Raw genomic sequence first — 26,197 nt, forward strand, 5'->3', positions numbered from 1 at the left:
AGTGTGACGTCTGAACCCAGTCGTAGTCTTAAATACTGGCCCAATGGAACGACACGTCTTTAAGCAAGCCTCAGTTTTTGTTCCCACCTTCTCCTGGTATGTTTCTAATTATATTAAGCAGCTCAACTCTATTGGTCCTTCTGATGAAATTCAATGGTGAGAGAATACTTATTTTTAGATCAGATCTTGAAATAAGGTTTTCCAGTCAAGTTGGTATGTTATAGATTTCCAGTTTCACTTTATTTTCTTTATCATAGGCACAAACCCTTCATTTCACCTTTCATATTAAAAAAGGACTTCATGAAACAAGACAAAAATAATTTATGATTATATGAAATGTAATTGTAACCAATCACAAAACTATACATATTAATAGAAAAAGACACTCTAATTCTTTTTAAGGTGTACAGTATGCAAGAAATAAATGCCAACTAAAGTAAAATCAGCCAGATATACAATATGGTATAAGAAATTCAAATCTATATAAAGGAGCATATATAAATATGTACAAGAAAATGTAAGGTTTATAGAAAACACATTTCCACAACCCCTCCTCTCTCCCCAAAGTGCTTTGCATGAGTAACGTTGCACAAACATTACAAAACCAACACAACACTCTGCTAACTTTAAAACTCATTTCTTTGATTTATCTGTTCCTTTAAAAAAATTACACATAAAAAGTGCTGGGTTTTTGTTTTTTGCAAATTTAAAAAACACATGCTGCTATAATATGGCACAGACAAAACATGGGCAATAAACAATTTTTTTAAAAAAAAAATCCTATGATAAAGGTATGATACGACAGTACAATTAACCTTACAATGCTTCTGCAAGTGATACTAATAAACTAGAACAGTTGACTTCTGATATAATTTTCTACTTGAAGGTACATGCGAGCTCCAGTGTACATTTCTTCCTAGGACAGATATAAACACTTTATCTGAGGGTAACAACTGATGAAGACGGACAGTCCCATCACCTGATTTACTCTAGCCAGCCTGGCAGAGAATGTTTTTTCTTGTTTTCAAGCCTCCAAGGAGCCTTTATTCTCAGGCAAGAGTATAGAGCATGGGTGGGCAACTTGTAGCTCTCCAGATTTTTTGGCCTACAACTCCCATCATCTCTCACCATTGGCTATGCTGGCCAGGGCTGATGGGTGTTGTAGGCCAAAGCATCGGATGGGCCATAATTTACCCACCCCTGGGTGGAAGAGAAAGAGTGACTACAACAACACAAACCTGTAGTGGTTTTCTTCTTACCCTGCAGTGGTAGAGCTACTAACTAATGGCTGCATAGAAGGTAGGATTCTCTGATGTGTGTGTGGACATTTTCACTCCTGTACAGAAGAAAGAAACCTGGGGGCTATTAAAATGCAATGGGAATTGGTTTGTTATGCGACATAGCCTTCCCCTATTGCACTGTTGTAGCGGCTTAGTTCAGAGAAGAACGAAAGCTGAAATTGGGTATATATCAGCATAATGTTGTTTGCTAGCTACATCTTTACATAAAAATAGTTTATACTGAATCCCTTTAAGCAGGTAATATTATCCAGCAATCAAAAAAAGAAGCACCATTTTTGTAACACAACAATCCCCCGTGTAAATAAAATATTCATGGATTCAGTAACATAAAATGCTCTTTTCAAACCAGTTGGAATAATGCAAAAATTATCTGTGAAATCAATTCATTTTGGTATGGCAAATAAAAGGGAATAATTTCAGTAAAGCAGCAAACTCGAAACAGCTTAATTTAGAATTGTAGGAACAATTCTGCTGCTGAAGTTAAGCAGGCCTAGGCCAGAGCGGAAGCAGGGTATGTGGATGCTGCAGTCATATACACACTTATCTAGGAGCAAGTCCCACTGGTCAATGGGACTTACTTCTGAGTAGACTGTAAATGTAATAATGAAAGGCTTCCATGAGGCTATGATGGCCCATGTACGCATACAAGGCATATTTCTTATAATTTCGGTTGTTCATTTTTCTATGCTTTAGGTGACAGCGTGTTAATGGCTAGTTTTCTTGCCATGATGTGACATTTGGCAGTCACATCGTTGTACAGGTACATTAAAAAAAAAGCCGGTACTGTCATTGATCATTGCAGAGGGCATTCATAAATCTAGGCTCCACAAAGTACCTACACCATGAAAACACTGCTAAAGGTCATCCTGCCTTGATCGATGCAATCCACAAAATGAGAGATACTTAAGTATAATTTAGTCCCATTGATTACAGTGCTAATTGGATGCTCCCAAATATATCTGGAATATCTGTGTTATGTGTTCCACGGTATGTGGAGTATAAGAGAAGTACTAAGATAAATTCAGCCACCATAATTTGCCTATTTTATTTTATGTTAAAATTTTATGTATGAAAGACATACAATTTTCAGTGAAAATGAACCTGTATTTGTAGGCATGATGCAGCAAAGGCATATCTCACTTTCTGAAAAAACATTTTTAAAATCATTGGTGCTAATGAATACAAACATGCCTTGTAAAGTTCCAGAAAAATTAACCAGGTATCTGTTTGGCTTCTGTCTACCCAGCGCTTTTCTTTCCTGTATCCAAGACTTGTGTGATACCATTATCGAGAAGGTTTAAGCTACCAAGTATAAGCATTTGAGGATTGTGGGGAATTTTCCAAGGACTAAAAATGTGAGTCATAACAAAATACTTAGAACTTCACCTTCGGTTTTAAGATGTTAAGCCCAAATTCAAAGATCTTCACCTGTGCAATAGCAGGCTGCATGTGTGCTGCTGTACACAAGGATCTGTGTACAGCTATTCACTGTATAGATGGCTGATATGACTAGAGATGGATGAAAAAATTGTTCAGTCTGAATTTTTATATGAACATACCCAATTTGCACCTCCTGAACCTGTAAGAATGCACCGCACATGAAATCTGCACCTTTCTGAACACTGTGATAAAATTTACAACTAAAAAATGCACGCAAAAATGCATACATTAAGAAAAAGTGCGCACAAATGTGTATTTTAGGGAAAAGTAAGCACAAAAACTCATGAGATTAGGGTAAAAATCACTTGCAAAAAATGTGCATGCTTAGAAAAATGGATATATTGGAAGAAATGTGTATGAAAATGTGTACTAATTTTCATGCAGATTTTTTTTCTGAATTTGCAAACTGATGCAGGAATGGGCCAAAATGAACGTATGGTTGGGAAAATGAGAAACTGAGCAAAACAAAAATGGACAGACTCTCCCATCCCTAGATATTACCAGCACTGACAGAACTGGTCATAGAGGAGTGAAGAAAGCGGAGCCTGAAATGGCTCCTCCAGTTTCCCACAATGAAGTGACTGGCATTGTCCAAGCTGACCGTTTCTTACGAGCTGCCTTTGTGTATCTAATCCAGTAAGGATCACCACATGCGCTGTACGTGTAGAATGTTTTCTTCTCCCAAAGAGCAAGGGAAAGTGCAATCAGGACTGGATTCAGCATGGGGATCTGCACACAGAGTTGGGTACCTCTGCTCAGCTTTCACTAGTGGGTTATAGTTTTGAAATGTGGCTGCAGCATACCCATAAATCCACAAACTACCTGGACCAGTTTAAAAAGTATGAGTTCTACAAAATAATGATGTGAGTTTTTGGAGGCCTGATCCATGATCCTAAAAACTCCTGTACTTATCCTCACTAAATTCTGGGTAGAGTGATTCCTTTGGCTCTTGACATCTTCAGGTTTTCTTTCTCTGCAGTAACAGGCTATTGACAAGAAACATGCACGTTTAGAAATTGCTAAAATGTTTTGGCCGCAGTATGAATGAATGGCCTACAAATACACATTACATAAAGAAGGCTGCCTTTTTAATTATACAACAGTGTAACCATGACAAAGACCATATCTTGACCATGAAAATTCATTTTTCCACTACCCACACATGTTTCTAACTAAACAACTAAGAATATCAGCAATATGATTGCTTTTGGGATGGATTAAATACCTGGCATGCCAGGTTTTTCAGCAAGAAAAGAAAGGAAACAGAAAGAAGAGGGGGAAACTGTGCATATTTAAGAATGATTTAAATACCATTTAAATATGGTATGTTAAATATTAACATATGGAATAACAGCGCTTTCTGGAGAAGTCCCATAGAATATGAAGTACAAAGCAAAGAGGGTGGTGTCTTTCAGAAGCAGCACCAGAACATGTTAGGGCCCAAATGCATGTGATGCAGGAGATCTGCAATCAAATGGGAGGGGAGCAATTTGGGTCAGCGCTGTGGTGCTGGGAGAGGCGGGCTGACCCTTTCCCCCTTCACCATTTCTTCAATGGAAATCTTCCTTATTCCCCCTGGCAAGGGGGGATAAGATGGGTACCTGTGCTGTATCTTTTTTTCACCCCTACATGGCCAGTAGTAGCTGGTGGGGGGGGGGGATTTCCATTGGAGAAATGATGGGGGGGCTTAGCGCTCCACCCCCAGAACAATAGGACTGATTGAAATTGCCTATACCCACCCGCGCTTCCTTTTAAGGCTAACGAAAGAGACTGAAGGATCTTCCACAGCATATGCAGTTTGGCCCTAACACTTACATGCAGAATTCAGCAGTGGGGAATGGAACCTTATCTTCCTTGCATGGGCATCAAGCTTCAGTGAAGTTTGCTGGAAATGGCTTGAAATATTTACAAACATTAATGAGGAATGTCTACTTTAAAACACCTCCACACAAAATTCTATACGTGGAATATAAATATTAATTAAATTATAAACATTATTCAATATCTAGGGGAATGAATTCTCTCCAGTGGAGTGCTGCTAAGAAACCACAAACAAATGCATCTCTTTAAACTAATAGAGATAATACTGTGTTGTTAAAAAGGATATTAACAAATCCAGAACCAATGTTCCTACATTCCGAAAAAATAGCTGGAAAAGTGCTATTACCACCACCAGCTGGTGCCACAGCATGTCTCACAAAACGATTTTCCCTTTTCACCCTCTTTCCTGTGAGATTGTGTGCTTAGATTCCAAAGCACCATAAGACTGGCTCATTACGCAAGAAACTCTGCTTTTACAATAGGCTTTAAGTTGTTCTTAAAACATTAAGTTGTTCTTAATTTTTACTGAGTTCCTATGAAAGATTTTCAATAACTGTTCTGAAAATCCCAACAATCCATTTAAAAATGTCTCAAGCAGTAGTTTTCTTATTCATTCCCTTTGAGAAGTGGTTTCACCAAAGAAAAGGCTGAATTAAACAAAGCAGTTGCTCACACTTTGGCAAGTAAGTTTTAACCAGCATCTTCCCCCACCCCACTATATTAGCTGCATATGTGAAGTTAAGTGCTTGGCTTGCTGGCCGTGTTTTCTTCATTTCTTGAGCAATACCTTTAGCACTTGTCCTGACTGGCGGAAATATCTATAGAGCAATTCGGATTAGAACTAGATGCAGGACTGTAGTTTGTTCTTCCTCAGCCTTCAGTATAAACTGATGAAAGTTGACTAGGACAACGATCAATGGCATTTATCTGAAGGAAACTTGAGTCCTCAGTCCCATTGCGCAATGAATCAAAGATACCTGTGGAGCCTGATGGAAGATCATAAACTGGCAAAAAAAATTGAAGACATCTGGGCATCAATCTCACTGATTTGGAAGAATTTTGGGATGTATTACATAGACGTCAGAGCTTAACTACATGTTACATGCAAACATGGGATTTCCTGGGCATATTTGGAGAAAGAATCCCCACATGTGTGTTCAGAGAGCAGAGGGAGAGAAGCAGGGCTATTCCATTAGCTTTCCTGAGAGACCAGCTGTCTCTGAGTTGTTGTAGTGTAGAGGCTCAGAAACAAGGCTAAGAGATGGAACTGCAAAGCAGGAGGGGGAGAATTTTGTTTCAGTTCATTTTTTATAAGAATTTACCAAAATGTGCACTTTTCTTCAAATCTGGGATGGTTAGAACTCGATATTTAAAATATTTGAATGTAGGAGAAACAGACAGATTTGTCAGGAACACAGGAAGCTGCCTTATACTGAGTCAGAGCATTGGTCCATCTAGCCCAGTATTGTCGACACTGACTGGCAGCCGCTCTCCAGGATTTCAGGCAAGATTCCCTCCTAGCCCTCCTTGGAGATGGTGGGGATTGAACCTGGGACCTTCTGCATGCAAAGCAGGTGCTCTGCCACTGAGCCATGGCCCCCACCCATCCAGTGTATAGCTCTTAAAAGTCTGGGTTTAAATTCTTGTGTGTTCAACCATGTCAGTGCTGAATTAGGGCGCGCCTGTTTTGTCTGACAGGCTCCTCATCTTTAACAGATATATGGCAGGCAGATGCAACATGGCCCTCTCTATGTACCTGTTCAACTGGGCCAGTGGAGATGGGTGAGAATTTCATTTCAATTCGCTGTTTATAAGAATTTACCCAAATTCACCAATTTATTCATATTTGAGACAGAAAGAACATCAGATTTAAAAAATTCAAATGCAGGAGAAAGCAAATCCCTAATTCAAATCTCACTTCTGCCATGAACTCACTAGGTAGCCTTAGACAACCCAGGCTCTCTCAGCCTCAGTCCCCTTTATGTAATATGAGGGGCAATAATACTGACTCACCTTAAACGTTAAGTGTTGTTGTTGTTGTTATTTATTTTTAAATAAATTTACAACTAGTCATGCAAGCTAATTCTTTAAACTTGGCAAGATTGTTAGTTCACTGAAGGCCACTTCATGGATTACCAAATTCTTACACAATCATTAAAAAAGGTAAAGGTGTCCCCAACCAGTCGTGTCCGACTCTAGGGTGCGGTGCTCATCCCCGTTTCTAAGCTGAAGAGCCAGCGCTGTCCGAAGACGCTTCCGTGGTCATGTGGCCGGCATGACTGAACACCGAGGTGTACGGAACACTGTTACCTTTCCCGCCGAGGCGGTACCTATTTATCTACTTGCAATTTCTTGCTTTCGAACTGCTAGGTTGGCAGAAGCTGGGACTGAAGACGGGAGCTCACTCCGTCACGCAGCACTCGGGTCTCGAACTGCTGACCTGCCGACCTTCCAGTCTGCAGTTCAGCGTCTTAACCACTAAGCCACCGCGGCCCCTCACACAATCATTACTTATGAGTAAAAACCACAACAATTGCTCTCAGTGCATGTACATGCAGTGATTTACATGTATGTTGCAAGTTACAATCTATACATGGAAATCAAGCAATATCCTCCCAGATGTGGTAATGTGTGAAGTGCCCTGAAATCTTCCCAATAAAAGTCTAAGGGCACAATCCTATGCATGTTTAGACAGAAAAAAGTCCTACAATTCCCAGGATGCCCAGCCATGGGTGGCTGGGGAATGCTGGGAGCTGTAGGACTTTTTTTCTGCCTAAAAATGCATATGATTGTGCCCTAAAGTGTCTCTGGTGACTAACAATTGGATGTGGGTTGATGCAGAACTCAGTGGACAGTATTCTGTAGCAGGACTGTTGTTATGAAATGAGTCTTCATTATGAAATGAGTCTCAAATGCGGGGGAAATCAACATACTATTTGCATACGACGTTCATTCCAGTAAGAACTCACAAAACCACTAACTCTAGTAAAAATTACCATGGAATGTGTCTTTAAATAACAAGAACATAATAGCTCTTTACCTGTAATACCAGAGTGAGCTGAAAATGCTCTGTGGAAAACATCAAAACCTGCCTGACCCATAGATGTGGGTACAAGACAGTCTTCAAAAGGAGGGACCATATTACAAGTTCCAACATGTTGTATATTTCTCTGATTGTCAGTGTAATGTGGGGAACAGAAAGTTTGCAGTTGCCCATAAACACCTGAAAAGAGAAAAAACACAAAACTATATCAACTATGTGCATAATTGGCTATTATTATTATTATTATTATCATCATCATCATCACCACCACCACCACCAGTTTCATTATAAACTTTGCTAAAACTTTACTGGAAAAAGCAATCTGTTCCCACTTACTTTAAATATGCTAAGTCCTAATTCAGGTGTCACCATAGCAATTAACTGTCATGACATTTTCATGAGAATTCTCCTTTTGAAAAATAATATTCACAAACCTGACCTTCTTTAACCTTCAGAAAGTTAATCTTTGGCTTGATTACCCTTTGCCTAATTACACAGATCCGCCCTTAATGGCCTCATGAAAAAAAATGAACACACACTACAAAGAAACTAAGGATAGTGACAGAAGCCGAAAACCATGGCTATACTGCCTAGTGCAGAGCATTTCCATTGCAACCCCAAATCTCTCAAATTTTCTGAATTCCAGCACCGATCTGTGAAATGGAGTAATGGTAATCAGTCATGTTCCATATCCTGGATCTTTAGCCAAGAAGGAATCAACTGAAGATTAGCCGTTGGTGACAGCAAAGAGGCTACTGCTTCCTTCCTTAAAAGTATACCTCTGATGAGGAGAGAGATCTAGAATGACTGTTAAAAATTGTTCTTAACTACATGAAGCAAAGTATTTAGTCCTCAGTATACTAGTTCTCAAAAAGGTTGAAAACATGATTATGTTTATAAACTTAAATGTATTTGAAGAGAAAAAAATTAGCATTTCAAAAATAATGATCAAATAGTGATGATTACAAATTTATAGTTTACATTCTTATTTGGGGGGGCGGAGGCAAGGGGAGTGTTTAATCCATGACTCATGTGTTTTTAACAGTGGGCAGTCTTGTGTAAATCAGTATTACCCCTAGAGCATTTGAGATTCAGAATAGAGTATTGTGAAAAGGCCGAAAAAGGGAATGAATGTGGAGCAATGTAAAAGAACATTTCCAGCCTGGCTTTTCCTGAGCTTTGCCAGCCGGCTTGAACTACCAGAGATGGAAATAGCTGTTTCTGGTAACTGCTGTGACTCATCTGTAAACTCTCACAGTGTAGCCACCGCTGCTTGGGAGTTGGGAGAGCAGTTATTTTTAAGAACACTTTTCAAGTTAGCACAAAGCACCATTGAGAGTAATGAGCTAAAATCCGTTTTGGAACGTTGTTGTTTTCTATTGTTTTACTACAGCCGCTTTTCTTCTTAAAATGTCAGCATGGAGGAGGAGGAAATCTGTTGCAAATAGCCGGCACAATTTGCAGGCCAGTTCGTTTAGGGAAAGAAGATAGCGAAAACATTACTACTGAACAGAGCTGTAGTGACCCGCCTCTGTGTTAGCTTAGTTGCTACTATTAGTTTAGGTAGTAGGCCTTCGCTAGTCTGCAGTGAATCTTGATGTAAATCGAAAAGCCCAGAGGCTATAGTGATGCAATGTGTGATGTGCAGTACCGTGTACTATACGAGTCTTTCCCCATTGTACTGAGGTAGCCTGGTTTGGAGGATCAAGCTGACAAGTACAAAGTCTCGACTGTATCAAGATTCCAAGATGTGACATTATTTAAGAAATTTTCTCATTTATGCAAAGGAATGGAGGTGTGGGGGAGGGAAAATGTACAGCCTAATCCTGCTGACCAGGAAACAGGGATTCAATAACTACTAAATCAACACAAATCTGTGACATTGTACGCTGCCGAAGTTCACAGTTTTTTTGTTTGTTACATTTATATCCCACCTTTTCTCCAAGGAGCCCAAGACAGCGTACGTGATCCTCCTCCCGCTCCATTTTATCCTCTCAACAACCCTGTGAGGTAGGTTAGGCTGAGAGACAGTGACTGGCCCAAAGTCACTCAGTGAGCTTCATGGCTGTCAGTGTGCCCCTGTTGCCCACTGACTTCTCCAATAGCCAGAATCAACACTCAGACAAAAGGGCTGCTTTCGAAGGCTTTAATTCCATTTATCCTAATGCGGCATACAGATGCTAATTGCTTGAGACTCAGAGGAACTACAAAGGAACAGCCATCTGGGGGTTTCTAAGGTTTAGGACGTCAGTTGATCTCTGTTTGGGAAAAATGCGGCAACTCTCTGAACTTAAGGGGTGGGAGGGGAAGATCTCCCCCTCTCCCATGATGCTTCTGGGCGCAGCTCTTGACGTCGAGCCCATCAGGCTGAGCGCCAAAGCTCGGCTCCTGCGATCTCCTGCTTGTGCCTGCATCTGCGCCTTGCGTCTAAAAGTTCACGGTGTCCCTCCCTTTCCACATCTGGTTCACTGTCGCTCCCAGGGACGTGAGCGGGGGGGCTCCCCCTCCAGCTGCACCTCTGAAGTCTGAGAGTGTTCCTCCCCCAGGAACTGCATCTCCTCCTCAGAATTAGAGCTGCTTTGGGACTCCGTGGGCTCAGTTACAACCCTGACAATGGCCAAGTGAGGTTTTGAACCCAGGTCTCCCAAGTTCCATTCCAATGCACTAACCATTACACCACACTGGCTCTCTCCATTGCATGAGTACACCACTATGGTGTGATGCTGTTAGGCCAGCATTACGATGTTAGCATCACCAGAAGTTGGCACAGCAGCATGAACTCTTATATGACATGCCTCTGGGCAGCAAAGGTTACTGCAGAGGAAGGGCAGGTAACATTCAGGGGTCAGGGGGCTGTATTACCCTCTCCAGAACCCAGCAAGGCCTGCACCCCTCCCCCCTACCGCCATATTTGCTACCAAAATTGCTGCTGAAATTGCTGTGGTGGCAGCAAAAGAATCAGCGATTTTGCCTGAAAGTAAAGTGCACCAGGTATGTGAGTCTTGTTTGGAAGCAGAATTGCACTCCTGGGAGGCTCCTGGGAGCATGATTCTGCTTCCAGACAAAATGCATGTTTCCCACGGGCCTTGTTTTGAAGCAAAATCACTGCTTTTTTTGCCAAAGCGCCAAATTTGGGGGGGGGGGCGGTGGGGGCCACAAAAAGTCCATAAGTTACATGTTGCCCTCTCCTGCTGTAGAGGCTCTCGATATCCTGGAAACACTCTGGCCATCCAAATGGCTGCATACATGCAACTAACATTTGACAGTTGCCTTCTATAATGTGATGGCAACAGAGAGACAGCATTTGCCCTACTTGCAAAACATAGATGCTATTGGAGCAACAAAAGCCAGTCTGTGTGCTGTTGGGCCAAAGAAGTTCTATCGGAGAAGAATGCCCGCTGGCTGACTGTCTGAAGGACAATGAACATGAAAGCCAACCAACCCGATATTAGAGTACAAGAGCATTTCAAACTGGATTCTGGAACTGGCAATTAGGTTAGCTTAATTTCCATCCACATCCTTGTTAAATTGTAAATGTAGTAAAACCAAAGGTACAACAATAATAAAAAGCAGCGTTTGGGGGTTGGACTCCATGGTCTTGTAGGCCCCTTCCAACCCTACTATTCTATGATTCTATGATTATAAGTTATCTACATAAAAATGAAGTCAAACTCTATGATTTCATCACACACAAAGGTTCTATAGACTGGACATTCTGAGGAACGATGCATCCAAAGTCTAACCTTAGAAGACGAGAAAGAGAAAGTTAAGTGAATGGCAGTGGGGAAGAGGCAGAATGCAGCAAAGTACAGCAAGATAAACATTCAATAAGGTAAGACCCTGAGTTGAGGCCCACCGCTCTGTTGTTTTGTGGCAATCACCTGGGGACGACATAATTTCTGCCTTTTTTTGTAGGCAGTAACCCTCCAGTCCTTGGGTTAAAATTTCTCTGCAAAATTTTCTGCAGTGTTTTTTTCTGCTAAGACAATTCTAACATCCCAACCATTTGTAGTGAATATTGAGACTGTGGCACTCACTCCCAGAAGGTTTGATGCAACCAGTCTAAGACAGTGAATGTTTTGCTTTATTGTACTTCCCCTATTTAATGAACCAGCATCATTACTGGTAAGCCAGATGTTCCCAATCCCCCCCCAGCACCTTTAAATAATCACCACCTATCCCTGTTTAGATTTATTTGATACCATTAATTACTCACCCACTTTACAAGGCAAATCCCAGCTGCAAACATAAGAATTGTAAAACACAGGGTGTCACAAGTACTATAGGGCATAGAGTGTCAATAGAAGCATTTATTCAAACGTATATGTGAGAAAAAGTGCTTCTTTTCTTTTCAAGTGTGTTTACAAATGCTGCAGCCAAAGAGCAATAATTTTCAGATACAAAACAAGTATAAATGTATTCTCTTTTTTCTCTCATACACATACACAGCACATACATAGGACGGAGAGAGGGAGAAAGAAAGAGAAGTGTATGTAATTTGATTGGAGAACATGCATAAACACTGGTAATTGCGCACATTCACATAAAAACATGACAAATGTGCACAAATAGCCTTGTAAACAGGAAATGTTATAGATTACCTAGCCAGAAGCTCCAAGTGATGTGGAAGAATATATACCAGCCGGCAGCAGAAAGAGTATATTTCATAAACAGGGCCAATTCATGTTCTCTCCACTTACACCAGTGGACGTGTATGAAATCACTTAGATGAACTTGTATTCTTCATAATTACTTGGAAATTTTATTTATTTATTTAAAACATTTGTATCCTGCCCTATATCATTAAGATCTCAGGGCAGTGTACAGATAAAATCAATTTAAACAGTGTAAAACAATAAATAGCTAAACATATATTAAGGGTGCAATCCTATGCATGTTTAGACAGAAAAAAGTCCCACAACTTCCAGCATGCCCCAGCTGGCTGGGGCATGCTGGGAGTTGTGGGACTTTTTTTCATCTAAATAAGCATAGGATTGCTCCTTAAATCATTAAGCTAGCTAATACCAATTTAAAATCTAAAACAATAAAACAGTTAACACAGCGTGCAAACTCAGGGAATCCATGGCTTTGGTAAAAAGCCATGTTTTAACTTGACACCGAAATGAAATGAGTGTCTGCGTGGATCAGGCCTCACAGGGAGGGCATTCCACAACCAGGGTGCCACAGCAGAAAAAGCTCTCTCCCAAGTCCCACCATAGCGTATGTCCCACAGTGGTAGGATGCAGAGGAGGGCTCCTGCAACAGATCTCAGTCCTCGGGCAGGCATATATAGGGGGAGGCGCTTCCTCAAATATCGAGGTCCCAAGCCGCTTGATTAAGCAATATACAAAATTCTTTATTTTTCCTGGACATTCATGTATATCCTGCATGCCTGCATTTGAGTGTACAGCATCAGTGTTCTAATCATCAGTGTTACACACTAACTCTACCCTATATATAATATAATACAAGATCTAGCTAGGCTCCGATAGAATTAAACCTGTACAAAAGTTACAATTTAATCTTGAAAGATGCTGTCTGTGGGAAGAACTAACTGTGTGGCAGGTATTTGGCCCTGGAAAATGTCGATCACTTTTCTTATCTTGGCAGCCATCTCTCCACAAAAGCTGACATAGATGCTGAAATTCAGCATCGCCTGAGCTCTGCGAGTGTAGCATTGTCCCAAATGAAGCGTAGAGTGTTTGAGGATCGGGACATTCGCAGGGAGTCCAAAATGTTTGTTTACAAAGCCGTTGTACTACCAACCTTACTGTACGCCTGTGAAACATGGACCACCTATAAACGCCACTCCCAACTTCTCAAAAAATTCCACCAATGCTGCCTCCGAAAAATTCTGCAAATTACTTGGGAAGACAGACGGACTAATGTGAGCGTACTGGAAGAAGCAAAGACCACCAGTGTTGAAACAATGATTCTCCAACATCAACTTTGCTGGACCAGCCATGTTGTTTGAATGCCTGATCATCGTCTTCCAAAGCAGCTAGTTTAGTCCCAAGTTATGAATGGAAAACGGAATATTGGTGGACAGCAAAAGACATTTTAAGATGTTCTCAAAGCTAATCTAAAAAAATATAACATAAGCATTGAGAACTGAGAAGCTCTAACCCATGAGCGTTCCAACTGTAGGTCAGCCTGTATTAAAGGCGCTATGGACTTTGAAGAAGCACGAATACAGGGCAAAAGGGAGAAACGAGCTCAGCGGAAGGCACGTCAAGCAAATCCTCATCGTGATCGCCTTCCACCTGGAAACCTATGTCCTCACTGTGGGAGGCTGTGTGGATCCAGAATTGGCATTCACAGCCACCTACAGACCCAATGCTAAGACTCTGCCCTTGGAAGACAATCTTACTCGGTCACGAGTGATCGCCATAATGATGATGATGTCAGCAGAACATAAACAATAGCAAAGCTCAATAGCAAACAAATAGCAAATTTGGGTGCATGACCAAGTCATGTTCAAAATTATTTTAGATAATTCTTTTTGTTTCCTTAAATCTTTGACTAAACTAACTTTGTTGTTCAGTCGTTAAGTCGTGTCTGACTCTTCGTGACCCCATGGACCATAGTACGCCAGGCCTTACTGTCCTCCGCTCTCTCCCGGAGTGTGCTCAAGTTCATATTCATTGCATCAGTGATGCTATCTAGCCATCTCATCCTCTGCTGTCTCCTTCTCCTTTTGCCTTCAATCTTTCCCAGCATCAGGGTCTTTTCCAGTTAGGGATGTTGGAGAATTCCACCACGGATTCCAGGGAGGCCGAATTCCAATGAATTCGGCCCCCCAGAATCCTTGGCAGAATGAAGCAACCCCCCCTGCCACCCCACGAAATGGGCCTGGAACGGAGCCTACCTGGTGTTGGCCGTCCGGTAGGGATGTCAGAGAATTCCGCCATGGATCTCGGTGAGGCTGAATGCCAGTGCATTCGGCCCCCTGAAATCTGTGGCGCAACGAAGCCCCTCTGCCCCCCCCCCGTGAAATGGGCCTGGAACGGAGCACTGACCTGCTGCCGTCCACCCTGACTTGTGAATGGCGGCCGCATTCGCTTCTTCCATATAGCTGTGATAGGCTACATAAATACTTACGTAGCCTATCACAACTAACACAGGGACGCCATTTGCGTAGGGATGTCAGAGAATTCTGGCACGGATCTCGGGGAGGCCGAATACCAGTGCATTCGGCCCCCCAAAATCGGTGGCAGAACGGCCTGCCTCCCCACCCCCCTTGGGACAAGACTTACCTGGGGCAGATCTTCCGGGCAGCAGCGGCGGCTCCGCGGCGGCCAGTCTCCCGACTGGCTGCCGCCACCACCATTTCCAGTTAAAAAAAAAAAAAGACATGATAGGCTACGTAAAGATTTAGATAGCCTATCACGGCTAGGTTTTTTTAAAAAAAAACGTGATAGGCTACGTAAATGTTTACGTAGCCTATCACATCTGACTTAAAAAAAAAAACACAACCTGCGCGTACGCAAATGGCGGCGGCTATGGCCGCCGCCATTTGCGTTCCTTATTTTGGCATGTCTTAGTCTACGTCAAGATTTACATAGACTAAGATGGTGAGAATAAGGGGAATGCAAATAGCGTAGCGTCCGTATGCGCGTTGTTTTTTTTTTTAAGTCAGACGTGATAGGCTACGTAAACATTTACGTAGCCTATCACGGCTGACTGCAGGGACGCAAACGGCAGCAGCTACGGCCGCCGCCATTTGCGTTCACTGTGTTTTTTGTGTTTTTTTGCCATGATAGGCTACATAAATATTTACATAGCCTATCACGGCACAATACAGGGATGCACATGGCGGCGGCTACGGCCGCCGCCATGTGCGTCCCTGCAGGCTGCCCAACGGCCGGATGTCCAGCTGTGGGCGGGCCTAGCCGGTGGCTCTGTGGAATATCTGCGGAGTAGAGCCAGCTGGAGAGAATTTCAGGGGGAGGGACGGAGCGCCTCCCCCCCCACCGTGAATGTCACCCTTAGAAAAGGTAAGTGACTTTCGTACATCCCTACCGTCCAGTGCTCCACGAATGGTGGCTGTGTCTGCGGCCGCCATTCAGCTTCCTTTCATTGGCCGTGATAGGGTACGTAAGTATTTACGTACCCTGTCACGGCTAACAAAGGGACGCCATTTGTGTCCCTGCAGAGGCCATGATAGGCTACGTAAATACGTACGTAGATTATCACAGCAAAAGGCAGGAACGCAAATGGCGTAGCGGCTGCCGTTTGCATTACAGCTCAGCGAAGGGACGCAAATGGCGGCCCCTACGCCGGCCACCATTTGCAGCCGCAGACCTGCCGCAGCCAGTTGCCCGGCTTTGGATGCACCCAGCTGGCAGCTCCGTGGAGTCGCCGCGGAGTGGAGCTGGCCAGGGAGCATTTCGGGGGGAGGGACAGAGCGCCTCCCCCCCCCACCGCGGATGCCACTTACGAAACAGGTAAGTGGTTTCGTACATCCCTATTTCCAGTGAGTTTTCTCTTCGCATTAGGTGACAAAAATATTTGAGCTTCAGCTTCAGTATCTGTCCTTCCAATGAGCACTCAGGGTTGATTTCCTTTAGGATGGACTGATTTGACCTCCTTGCAGTCCAGGGGACTCGTAAGAGTCTTCTCCAGCACCACAGTTCGAAGGCATCAATTCTTCGGCGCTCAGCCTTCCTTATAGTCCAGCTCTCACAGCCATACATTACTACTGCGACAACCATAGCTTTGATTAGACGGACCTTTGTCAGCATGGTGATGTCTCTGCTTCTTACTATGCTGTCTAGGTTTGCCATAGCTTTCCTCCTAAGGAGCAAGCGTCTTTTAATTTCAAGGCTACAGTCACCGTCTGCGGTGATCTTGGAGCCCAAGAAAGTAAAATTTGTCACTGCTTCCATTTCTTCCCCTTCTATATGCCAGGAAGTGATGGGGCCAGATGCCATGATCTTAGTTTTTTTAATGTTGAGTTTCAAACCAGCTTTTGCACTCTCCACTTTCACCCTCAACAAGAGGCTCTTTAGATCCTCTTCGCTTTCTGCTGTTAGGGTGGCATCGTCTGCATATCTGAGGTTGTTGATAATTCTCCCAGCAATCTTAATTCCGACCTGTGATTCATCCAACCCGGCGTTTCTCATGATGTACTCTGCATATAAGTTAAATAAGCAGGGTGACAATATGCAGCCTTGTCGTACTCCTTTCCCAATTTTGAACCAATTGGTTGTTCCATGTCTGGTTCTTACTGTTGCTTCTTAACCCTCGTACAGGTTTCTCAGGAGGCAGGTAAGGTGGTCTGGTACTCCCATCTCTTTAAGAATTTGCCAGAGTTTGTTGTGATCCACACAATCAAAGGCTTTAGCGTAGTCAATGAAGCAGAAATAGACATTTTTCTGGAATTCTCTTGCTTTCTCCATGATCCAGCGAATGTTGGCGATTTGACCTCTAGTTCCTCTGCCTCTTCGAAACCCAGCTTGTACTTCCGGTAGTTCTCAGTGCACATACTGCTGAAGCCTAGGTTGTAGGATTTTGAGCATAACCTTGCTGGCATGTGAAATGAGCACAATTGTATGGTAGTTTGAACACTCTTTGGCATTGCCCTTCTTTGGAATTGGAATGTAAACTGACCTTTTCCAGTCTTGTAGCCACTGTTGAGTGTTTCAAATTTGTTGGCATATTGAGTGCAGCACTTTAACAGCATCATCTTTTAGGATTTTAAATAGCTCAGCTGGAATACTGTCATTTCTGCTAGCTTTGTTGTTAGTAATGCTTCCTAAGGCCCACTTGACTTCACTCTCTAGGATGTCCAGCTCAAGTTCAGTGACCGCACTATCATGGCTATCCGGGACATTCAGATCTTCTGTGTATTCTTTCCACCTCTTCTTAATCTCATCTGCTTCTGTCCCTGCCTTCTTTGTCCTTTATCATGCCCGTCTTTGCACAAAACGTTCCCTCGATATCTCCGATTTTCTTGAAAAGATCTCTAGTCTTTCCCATTCTATTGTTTTCCTCGATTTCTTTGCATTGTTCATTTAAGAAGGCCTTCTTGTCTCTCCATGCTATTCTCTGGAACTCTGCATTCAGTTGTATATATCTTCCCCTTTCTCCCTTGCTTTTCGCTTCCCTTCTTTCCTCAGCTACTTGTATAGCCTCATCAGACAGCCACTTTGCTTTCTTGCATTTCTTTTTCTTTGGGATGGATTTAGTTGCTGCCTCCTGAACAATGTTACGGACCTCCGTCCATAGTTCCTCAGGCACTCTGTCTATCAGGTCTTAAATCTATTCCTCACCTCCACTGTATATTCATAAGGGATATGATTTAGGTCATACCTGAATGGTTTAGTGGTTTTCCCTACATTCTTCAACTGCTACTGGGAAAACCATAGCTTTGATTATATGAATCTTTGTCGGCAAGGTGCTCCCAAGGATCAAGCGTCTTTTAATTCATGGCTACAGTCACCGTCTGCGGTTGGAGCCCAAGAAAATAAAATCTGTCACTGCTTCCATTTCTTCCATAGCTGTTTTCAATCATAAGTGTTTGAATAAAAATTATTCCCCAACCTGATGTCCTCCAGATGTGTTGAACTACAAATCCCATCACCCTCAATCAGCACAAGTGTGGGTTGTACTGGCTGGGGTTGATAAGAGTTGTAGTCCAACACATCTGGGGGCGCCAGGTTAGGACAGGTTGGTGTAGAAGATTTTTCATGGCAATTGTGTATAGCCACCTATATATATATATATATACCCTTATCTTGCACACGTTAACCCTAGGTGGATGATAATCTGCGCACTTAAATGGATGCTGTCTGTGATGCTCCTCTCCTTGTTCTAGCTGCCAGGGTTGTGCTCACATCACAAAGCCTTCTTAAAAGCAGCAATCAATTCCTATTCACTGTACTGGGAAGAATTGGGGGGGGGGGACTGGATTTAGTTCCTCCTCCTCCTCCTCCCTCTCTGGCTCTCTCTCTCATACACACATTCCCTGTTCCTTACCCTGATCAGCACAACAATTGCTCTTTGAAAAAAGCATAGATGTACATTCTTCCTTCAACCTCCCTACTGATTTATAGAATTATACATGATAAATAACTTATTTTACCTAATACTGCTTTTATTTGCCCCACTGTTTTATTGTAAAGCTGGTGAGGGCTTGCCTTAAAAGGTGGGGGCATATATGTATTTATAAACAAATAAATAATCTGAAAAACGTATGAAGATGAGATATGTCAGGGAACTCACATCAGGGAACCCATGGCCAATGGTGTCCCCTGCTGCATGTCTACCAGAGAGCTGACCCAAAGCTGCTTTTCACTTTCATTTTTGCTACGATCGATTGATTGATTTCATTTTGATACTGCCCAATAGCTGAAACTCTCTCTCGTTGGTTCAGAAAAATACACACCATAATACAAGATAATACAAGAGAATATAAAATCTCTAACCTACAAAATTTAAAACAATTTGAATGGCTAAAACAGTTACAATAACATACTGGACCTGATAAAAATAACCGACATAAATGCTCCATCACATGCCATCAAATCCTTGGGAGTAGAGAACAGTCTTAACCTGCCACCAAAAAGATGACAGTGTTGGCGCCAGGCATACCTCAATGCAGGAGCATTCCATAATTGAGGGGCCACCACTGAAAGGCCCTCTCCCTTGTTGCCACCGTCCGAGTTTCCCTCGGAGGAGGCACTCAGAGGAAGACCTCTGATGTTGAGCGTATTGTTTAAAAGCATCTACTTTTTCTGGTGTGCCTTCAACTGCCCCTTGAAATGTTGTTAAATACCCCTTGAAATCCTGGATGCTAAGAAGGAAGTGTGCAAACACCAAACTGGTTTCTTAAGACCAAACTGCATGTTAATTTAAAGGTGAAGCTAGCAAATATGTCTTTTTTTTCCTTACACAAAAGTAAGTGTGAGGGACCCAACCTGGAGTGGTACCCCAGCATGTGGTGGGTAGTGGGCTTTAACCCTCTGCCCCCTTCTGCAGTCCCAATCTGGAACGCTTCTTCCAAATGGATCATTTTTTGAAAATGCAAATTGCAGTTGCGGGGTGCCCAATCCAGACAAGAAACGCAGCAGGAGGCAAGGGTTTAAGCAACCCACCCCACCAGGCTTAGGTTCCCTGTGCTTATGTTTGAAAAGGAAAACGAAAATCCCACCTGCCCTCACACTAGGGTCCCAATCCAAATTGGGTCCCCACACTTACATTCAGGGGCTTTTGCACAGCTGTGTCTAAGCTGCAATTGGTGTCCAGAATATTGACAGAAAGCAGAGAAACTCTTTCAATGATTGTACAATTTGCTTAGGTGTTTTGACTAAAGGTTCTCCCTCATCGTTCAAGTTCATTTTGACATGAAAATCAAAGCCCACAAAAATTAGGGTTAGTTCTCATGTGTGCTTTTTCCCTCATGTTTCACAGTGTTTGGAGAAATCATGTAACTCCTTCACATTGCATAAGAACAGGCAGCAAAGTATCAGTGAATACGTAGCAAGTGTGAATTAGCCATGAAAGAATAATTGAAGTCTTGTTTCCTTAACAGAACAGTAAAGGTCCCCACCTTAACTGTTTTGACTGAAGAAGACACATTTCCCTCCAAATTCCTTCCACTGCAGAAACTTTCTGACTTGACTTCTTTCAAACAGATGGAATTATTTTTCTGACTCAGCAGTGAAGTACAATAAAATAATCAAGGTTGCTTATTTGAGAGATATTGACCATTATTTTTTCAGCAGTTTGTTATTATTGTTATTTTAAACAAAGGTTGTTGAAAGTAAAGCAAATAACCCTCACAAGGCCTCTCAAACTAATGCCAAAACAGTACAACCCTATACATATTTACTCAGAGGAAAATCCTACAGTGTTCAATGCGGTGTAATATTCTAGTAATATTCCAGCCTAAGGAAGGTGGGTGCATTAAGCTTACTTTGAAGAAATAAGGCGCAAGAAAATATTCTCAAGGCAACTAAAAATATTTCTAGAAATTAGAACTCAGATTATCATATGGCATTAATCTGAGCAATTGGTTTCAATATCTTATTTCATATGAGTGGTTTCACAGCTGACAAAACAACTCTGCAGTGACAATACAACACATTCCTATACAGTGCAACACAAATGTTGTTGTTGTTTATTTGGTCAGTCGCTTCCGACTCTTCATGACTTCATGGACCAGCCCATGCCAGAGCTTCCTGTGGGCCGTCGCCACCCCCAGCTCCCCCAAGGTCGAGTCCGTCACCTCCAGAATATCATCCATCCATCTTGCCCTTGGTCGGCCCCTCTTCCTTTTGCCTTCCACTTTCCCTAGCATCAGCATCTTCTCCAGGGTATCCTGTCTTCTCATGATGTGGCCAAAGTACTTCAGTTTTGCCTTTAATATCATTCCCTCAAGTGAGCAGTCTGGCTTTATTTCCTGGAGTATGGACTGGTTTGATCTTCTTGCAGTCCAAGGCACTCTCAGAATTATCCTCCAGCACCACAGTTCAAAAGCATCTATCTTCCTTCGCTCAGCCTTCCTTATGGACCAGCTCTCGCAGCCATAGGTTACTACGGGGAATACCATTGCTTTAACTATGCGGACCTTTGTTGTCAGTGTGTTGTCTCTGCTCTTAACTATTTTATCAAGATTTGTCATTGCTGACCTCCCAAGAAGTAAACGTCGTCTGATTTCCTGGCTGCAGTCAGCGTCTGCAGTAATCTTTGCTGTCTGTCACTGCCTCCACGTTTTCTCCCTCTATTTGCCAGTTATCAATCAAGCTGGTTGCCATAATCTTGGTTTTTTGGAGGTTTAACTGCAACCCAGCTTTTGCACTTTCTTCTTTCACCTTCGTCATGAGATTCCTCAGCTCCTCCTTGCTTTCAGCCATCAAAGTGGTATCATCTGCATATCTGAGATTGTTAATGTTTCTTCCAGCGATTTTAACTCCAGCCTTGGCTTTATTAAGCCCAGCACGTCGCATGATGTGTTCTGCGTACAGGTTGAATAGGTGGGGTCAGAGTATACAACCCTGCCGTACTCCTTTGCCAATCTTAAACCAGTCCACTGTTCCGTGGTTTGTTCTTACCGTTGCTACTTGGTCATTATACAGATTCCTCAGGAGGCAGACAAGATGACTTGGTATCCCCATATCACCAAGAACTTGCCACAATTTGTTATGATCCACACAGTCAAAGGCTTTAGAATAGTCAATAAAACAGAAATAGATGTTTTTCTGAAACTCCCTGGCTTTCTCCATTATCCAGCGGATATTGGTAATTTGGTCTCTAGTTCCTCTGCCTTTTCTAAACCCAGCTTGTACATCTGGCAATTCTCGTTCCATGAACTGCTGGAGTCTACCTTGCAAGATCTTGAGCATTACCTTACTGGCATGTGAAATAAGTGCCACTGTTTGATAGTCTGAACATTCTTTGGTGCTTCCCTTTTTTGGTATGGGGATATAAGTTGATTTTTTCCAATCTGTTGGCCATTCTTATGTTTTCCAAATTTGCTGGCATATGGCATGCATCACCTTGACAGCATCATCTTGCAAGATTTTAAACAGTTCAGCTGGGATACCGTCGTTAGGGATGGCGGAGAATTTCTCCCCGAAACTTCGGGGGGCTGAGCGCCAACATGTTCAGCCCCCCGAACAAGTTTTGGGGAGAAATTCTCCGCCCCCCTCCCGCCCCCCGCACCCCCCCGGGATGGGACTTACCTTTGCCGAATGTCCCTCCCGGCAGCGGGTCCGGCCGGCGGTTCGGCGGGTGTTCGTGTGGGGCGGGAGCGGCAGCCGGTCTTTCGACCGGCTGCCGCCGCCGCCATTCCAATAAAAGAAAAAAAAAAAACGCCCCCGTGATAGGCTACGTGACGATTAACGTAGCCTATCATGGCTAGATTTGCAAAGTCAGCCGTGATAGGCTACGTAAATCGTCACGTAGCCTATCACGGGTGACTTTAAAAAAAAAAAAAAAAAGCGCGTAAGGATAATGGCGGCCCCCATAGGGAGCCGCCATTCCTGTTCCTTATTTGGTCGCTGTAGTCTACGTAAATGTTTACGTAGACTACGGCGAAAATAAGGGCAACGCAAATAGCGTTGCCCTTATTTTCGCCGTAGTCTACGTAAACATTTACGTAGACTACAGCGACCAAATAAGGAATGCGAATGGCGGCTCCCTATGGGGGCCGCCATTAGCGTACGCACTTTTTTTCTTTTTTTTTTAAGTCACCCGTGATAGGTTACGTGACGACTAACGTAGCCTATCACGGCTGACTTTGCAGATCTAGCCGTGATAGGCTACGTTAATCGTCACGTAGCCTATCACGGGGGCGTTTTTTGTTTTTTTTTAAACTTTGGAGTTCGCGGCCGGGCGAGGCGGGAAGCCTCCTCCCCGGCCTGAATTTCGGCCAGGCGAGGCGGGAAGCCTCCCCCCCTGGCCTGAACTTCGTGGGTGGAGCAGCGAAGCGCCTCCCCCCCACCGCAAACAAGCTTCGATGACAGGTAAGTGACTTTCGTCCACCCCTAACCGTCATCTCCTGCTGCCTTGTTATTAGCAATGCTTCTTAAGGCCCATTCAACCTCACTCTTCAGGATGTCTGGCTCTAGCTCACTGACCACACCGTCAAATCTATCCCCGGTATTATTGTCCTTCCTATACAGATCTTCTGTATATTCTTGCCACCTTTTCTTGATCTCTTCTGCTTCTGTTAGGTCCTTGCCATCTTTGTTTTGGATCATACCCATTTTTGCCTGGAATTTACCTCCGATGTTTCTAATTTTCTGGAAGAGGTCTCTTGTCCTTCCTATTCTATTATCTTCTTCCGCTTCCGCGCATTGCTTGTTTAAAAATAATTCCTTATCTCTTCTGGCTAACCTCTGGAATTTTGCATTTAATTGGGCATATCTCCCCCTATCACTGTTGCCTTTTGCTTTCCTTCTTTCTTGGGTTGCTTCCAGTGTCTCAGCAGACAGCCATCTTGTCTTCTTGATTTTCTTTTTCTTTGGGATGTTTTTTGTTGCCGCCTCCTGAACAATGTTATGAACTTCTGTCCATAGTTCTTCCGGGACCCTATCTACTAAATCTAGTCCCTTAAATCTATTCTTCACCTCCACTGCATATTCATGAGGAATATCAGTGAGCTCATATCTAACTGATCTGTGGGTCTTCCCTATTCTCTTTAGTCTGATTCTAAATTGTGCAATAAGAAGTTCGTGATCTAAACTACAATCAGCTCTAGGTCTTGTTTTTACCAACTGCATAGATGTCCACCACCTTTGGCTACAAAGGATGTAGTCACTCTGATTTCGGTGTCAACCATCTGGTGAAGTCCATGTATAAAGTCGTCTCTTAGGTTGTTGGAAGAGAGTGTTTGTTATGCACAGTGAGTTGTCTTGGCAAAATTCTATCAGCCTATGTCCTGCTTCATTTTGTTCTCCCAGGCCATGCTTGCCTGTAATTCCAGGTGTCGTTTGACTACCCACCTTAGCATTCCAGTCTCCTGTAATGAAAATAACATCTTTGTTTGGCGTACTATCCAGTAGGTGCTGCAGATCCTCATAGAACTGATCTATTTCTGCTTCTTCAGCATCTGTGGTTGGGGCATATATCTGGATCACTGTGATGTTAAATGGCTTACCCTGAATTCGAATTGAGATCATTCTGTCATTTTTTGGATTGTATCCAAGCACTGCTTTAGCCACTTTATTATTAATTATGAAGGCTACTCCATTTCTTCTGTGGTCCTCTTGTCCACAGTAGTAGATCTGGTGGTCATTTGATGTGAAGTGGCCCATTCCAGTCCATTTCAGTTCAATGACACCTGAAATGTCTATATTTAATCTTGAGAGCTCCCCAATAACCACATCCAATTTTCCCTGGCTCATAGATCTTACATTCCAGGTTCCTATGGTGTGTTGATCTTTAGAACATCGGATTCGTCGTTCACCACCAGCACCATCGGCTGCTAGTCGTCCTTTCGGCTTTGAGCTAGCTGCGTCATCACATCTGGAGCTAGTTGAACTTATCCTCTGTTCCTCCCCAGTAGCATTTTGACCATCTTCTGACCTGGGGGTCCCATCTTCCGATGGTATACTGACATATCTCTGATTGTACTGATCCATTTAGTTTTCATGGCAAGAATACTGGGATGGGTTGCCGTTTCCTTCCTGAGGGATCGTATTTAGTCTGACCTCTCTGCCGTGACCTTCCCGTCTTGGGTGTCCTTTGCTGAAGGCAACACAAATGCTTTCCTGGATTTGTCAAGGAAGAAGTTGTCCATCCTTGGTTTAAGGTGCAATCCTATGCATGTTGAGACAGAACAAAAGTCCTACGTGCCCCAGCATTCCCCAGCCAGCATAGCTGGGAGTTGTAGGACTTTTGTTCTGTCTAAACATGCATAGGATTGCACCTTTAAGCTGATTATTTGTTAGTTGTCAGGGATGATTGGGTGAGAATTCCCTCAATGATTAGGGAGACGCTTCCTGAATAGGCAATCTACCTGCAGGATAGGGTTTGAAAGCAGGAGAGAGAAAAAGCAACAGTTTGGTGATTTGAATTGGGGGGAGAGATGGAAGTTAGTTAACAATGGGATGCTTCTAGGTAGTGGCTGGGGGCAGGGAAGGCTGCAACTGTTCCTCTTTTATGCAGGATCAGTGGTTGTAATGTTAGAATAGCGATGGCAGGGGTTCACACCCCAAAAGGGTGCAAGCTAAGGGTTACTTTGTTTTTAGAGTTTTAAAGCAGTTCATAAGAGCAATAACAAGGGTCAGAAAGCCTGGTGTGAAAACAGGGGTCATAAGAAGCTGGGAATGTTGCCTAGCAGCCAGGTGGAATCAAATAAGTTTCTTTTAGCCTGGTTTTCTCATGTATAGACGAGCAAAATCACTACATTTTGTAGTAGTGGTGGTTTCATTCTGTCAGAAGCCTGGCCTGATTGGCTCTGCTGTTTTATACTTCTGGCTACTTTGCCAGAGGACTATTTATGACTCAGTAAAGTTTGCTAAGCCCTTTAATTTCTCGATTCAGTCTGCTTTGTACAGCTCCTTCTGCTAACAGGTTGTTCTATTTGTTTTACAGGTTTGCTTTCTTCCTACGTTTTCCTTATATATTGGTAAATAAATGTTATAAAAACACCATATATCTCCAATGTTCTCTTGTCACATAGAAACAGTGTCTATAAAGAGGTCAACCCTGGAAATTTCTACTCCTTGGGGAAACCCAGGCCATGTTTCCATGACAATGGAAGGAGAAGCTAATGGAGAAGTACCGGATTTTTAAAAAAGGAACGGCTTTGCTGTGAGCAGGGCTCCATTAGCAGATTCTCAGGACCAGTAAAAATCGCTTCACAAAACATACTTCCTGGTGGGGGTTGGAGTGAACATCATCTAACTGGCAGGGGCTGCTCAACCAATAAGGGAAGCTTCCCCCCTCTCCCCACCCTCTTTCTCCATTCCCCTGAAAGTCCAGATGCACCTGCATTTCAGGAACAAGCCTCATTGAGCACAATGAGTGTTACTTCCAAGTAGACACGCATATGCTTGTGCTGAGAAGGTGGGGAGAACACAAAGATGGAAACCAGCCCCCATTTTAACCCGCAGGACCTCATTGACCACAATGGGAGTTA

At 43.1% G+C, this 26,197-nt stretch overlaps 1 protein-coding gene across 3 annotated transcripts in view; it reads right to left on the reverse strand.

The window, feature by feature from the left end:
* Positions 1–222: 222 nt before the first annotated feature.
* The window catches only part of GLIS3 (GLIS family zinc finger 3), a 231,346-nt gene continuing 205,371 nt past the window's right edge, over positions 223–26,197 (reverse strand). For all 3 annotated transcript variants that reach the window (XM_084834415.1, XM_084834416.1, XM_084834418.1), the window contains 2 exons: positions 7,603–7,785; positions 223–5,566 (listed from right to left, as the gene is read on the reverse strand). In XM_084834415.1, the coding sequence (XP_084690541.1) occupies positions 5,433–5,566; positions 7,603–7,785 (317 nt within the window). In that variant the 3' untranslated portion in view covers positions 223–5,432. The remainder of the gene's footprint in view (positions 5,567–7,602; positions 7,786–26,197) is intronic.

This window comes from Heloderma suspectum, chromosome 2 (genome assembly GCF_057233095.1).
Source record: "Heloderma suspectum isolate Gila_16-S chromosome 2, 16-S_ref, whole genome shotgun sequence".
Taxonomy (NCBI): Eukaryota; Metazoa; Chordata; class Lepidosauria; order Squamata; family Helodermatidae; genus Heloderma; species Heloderma suspectum.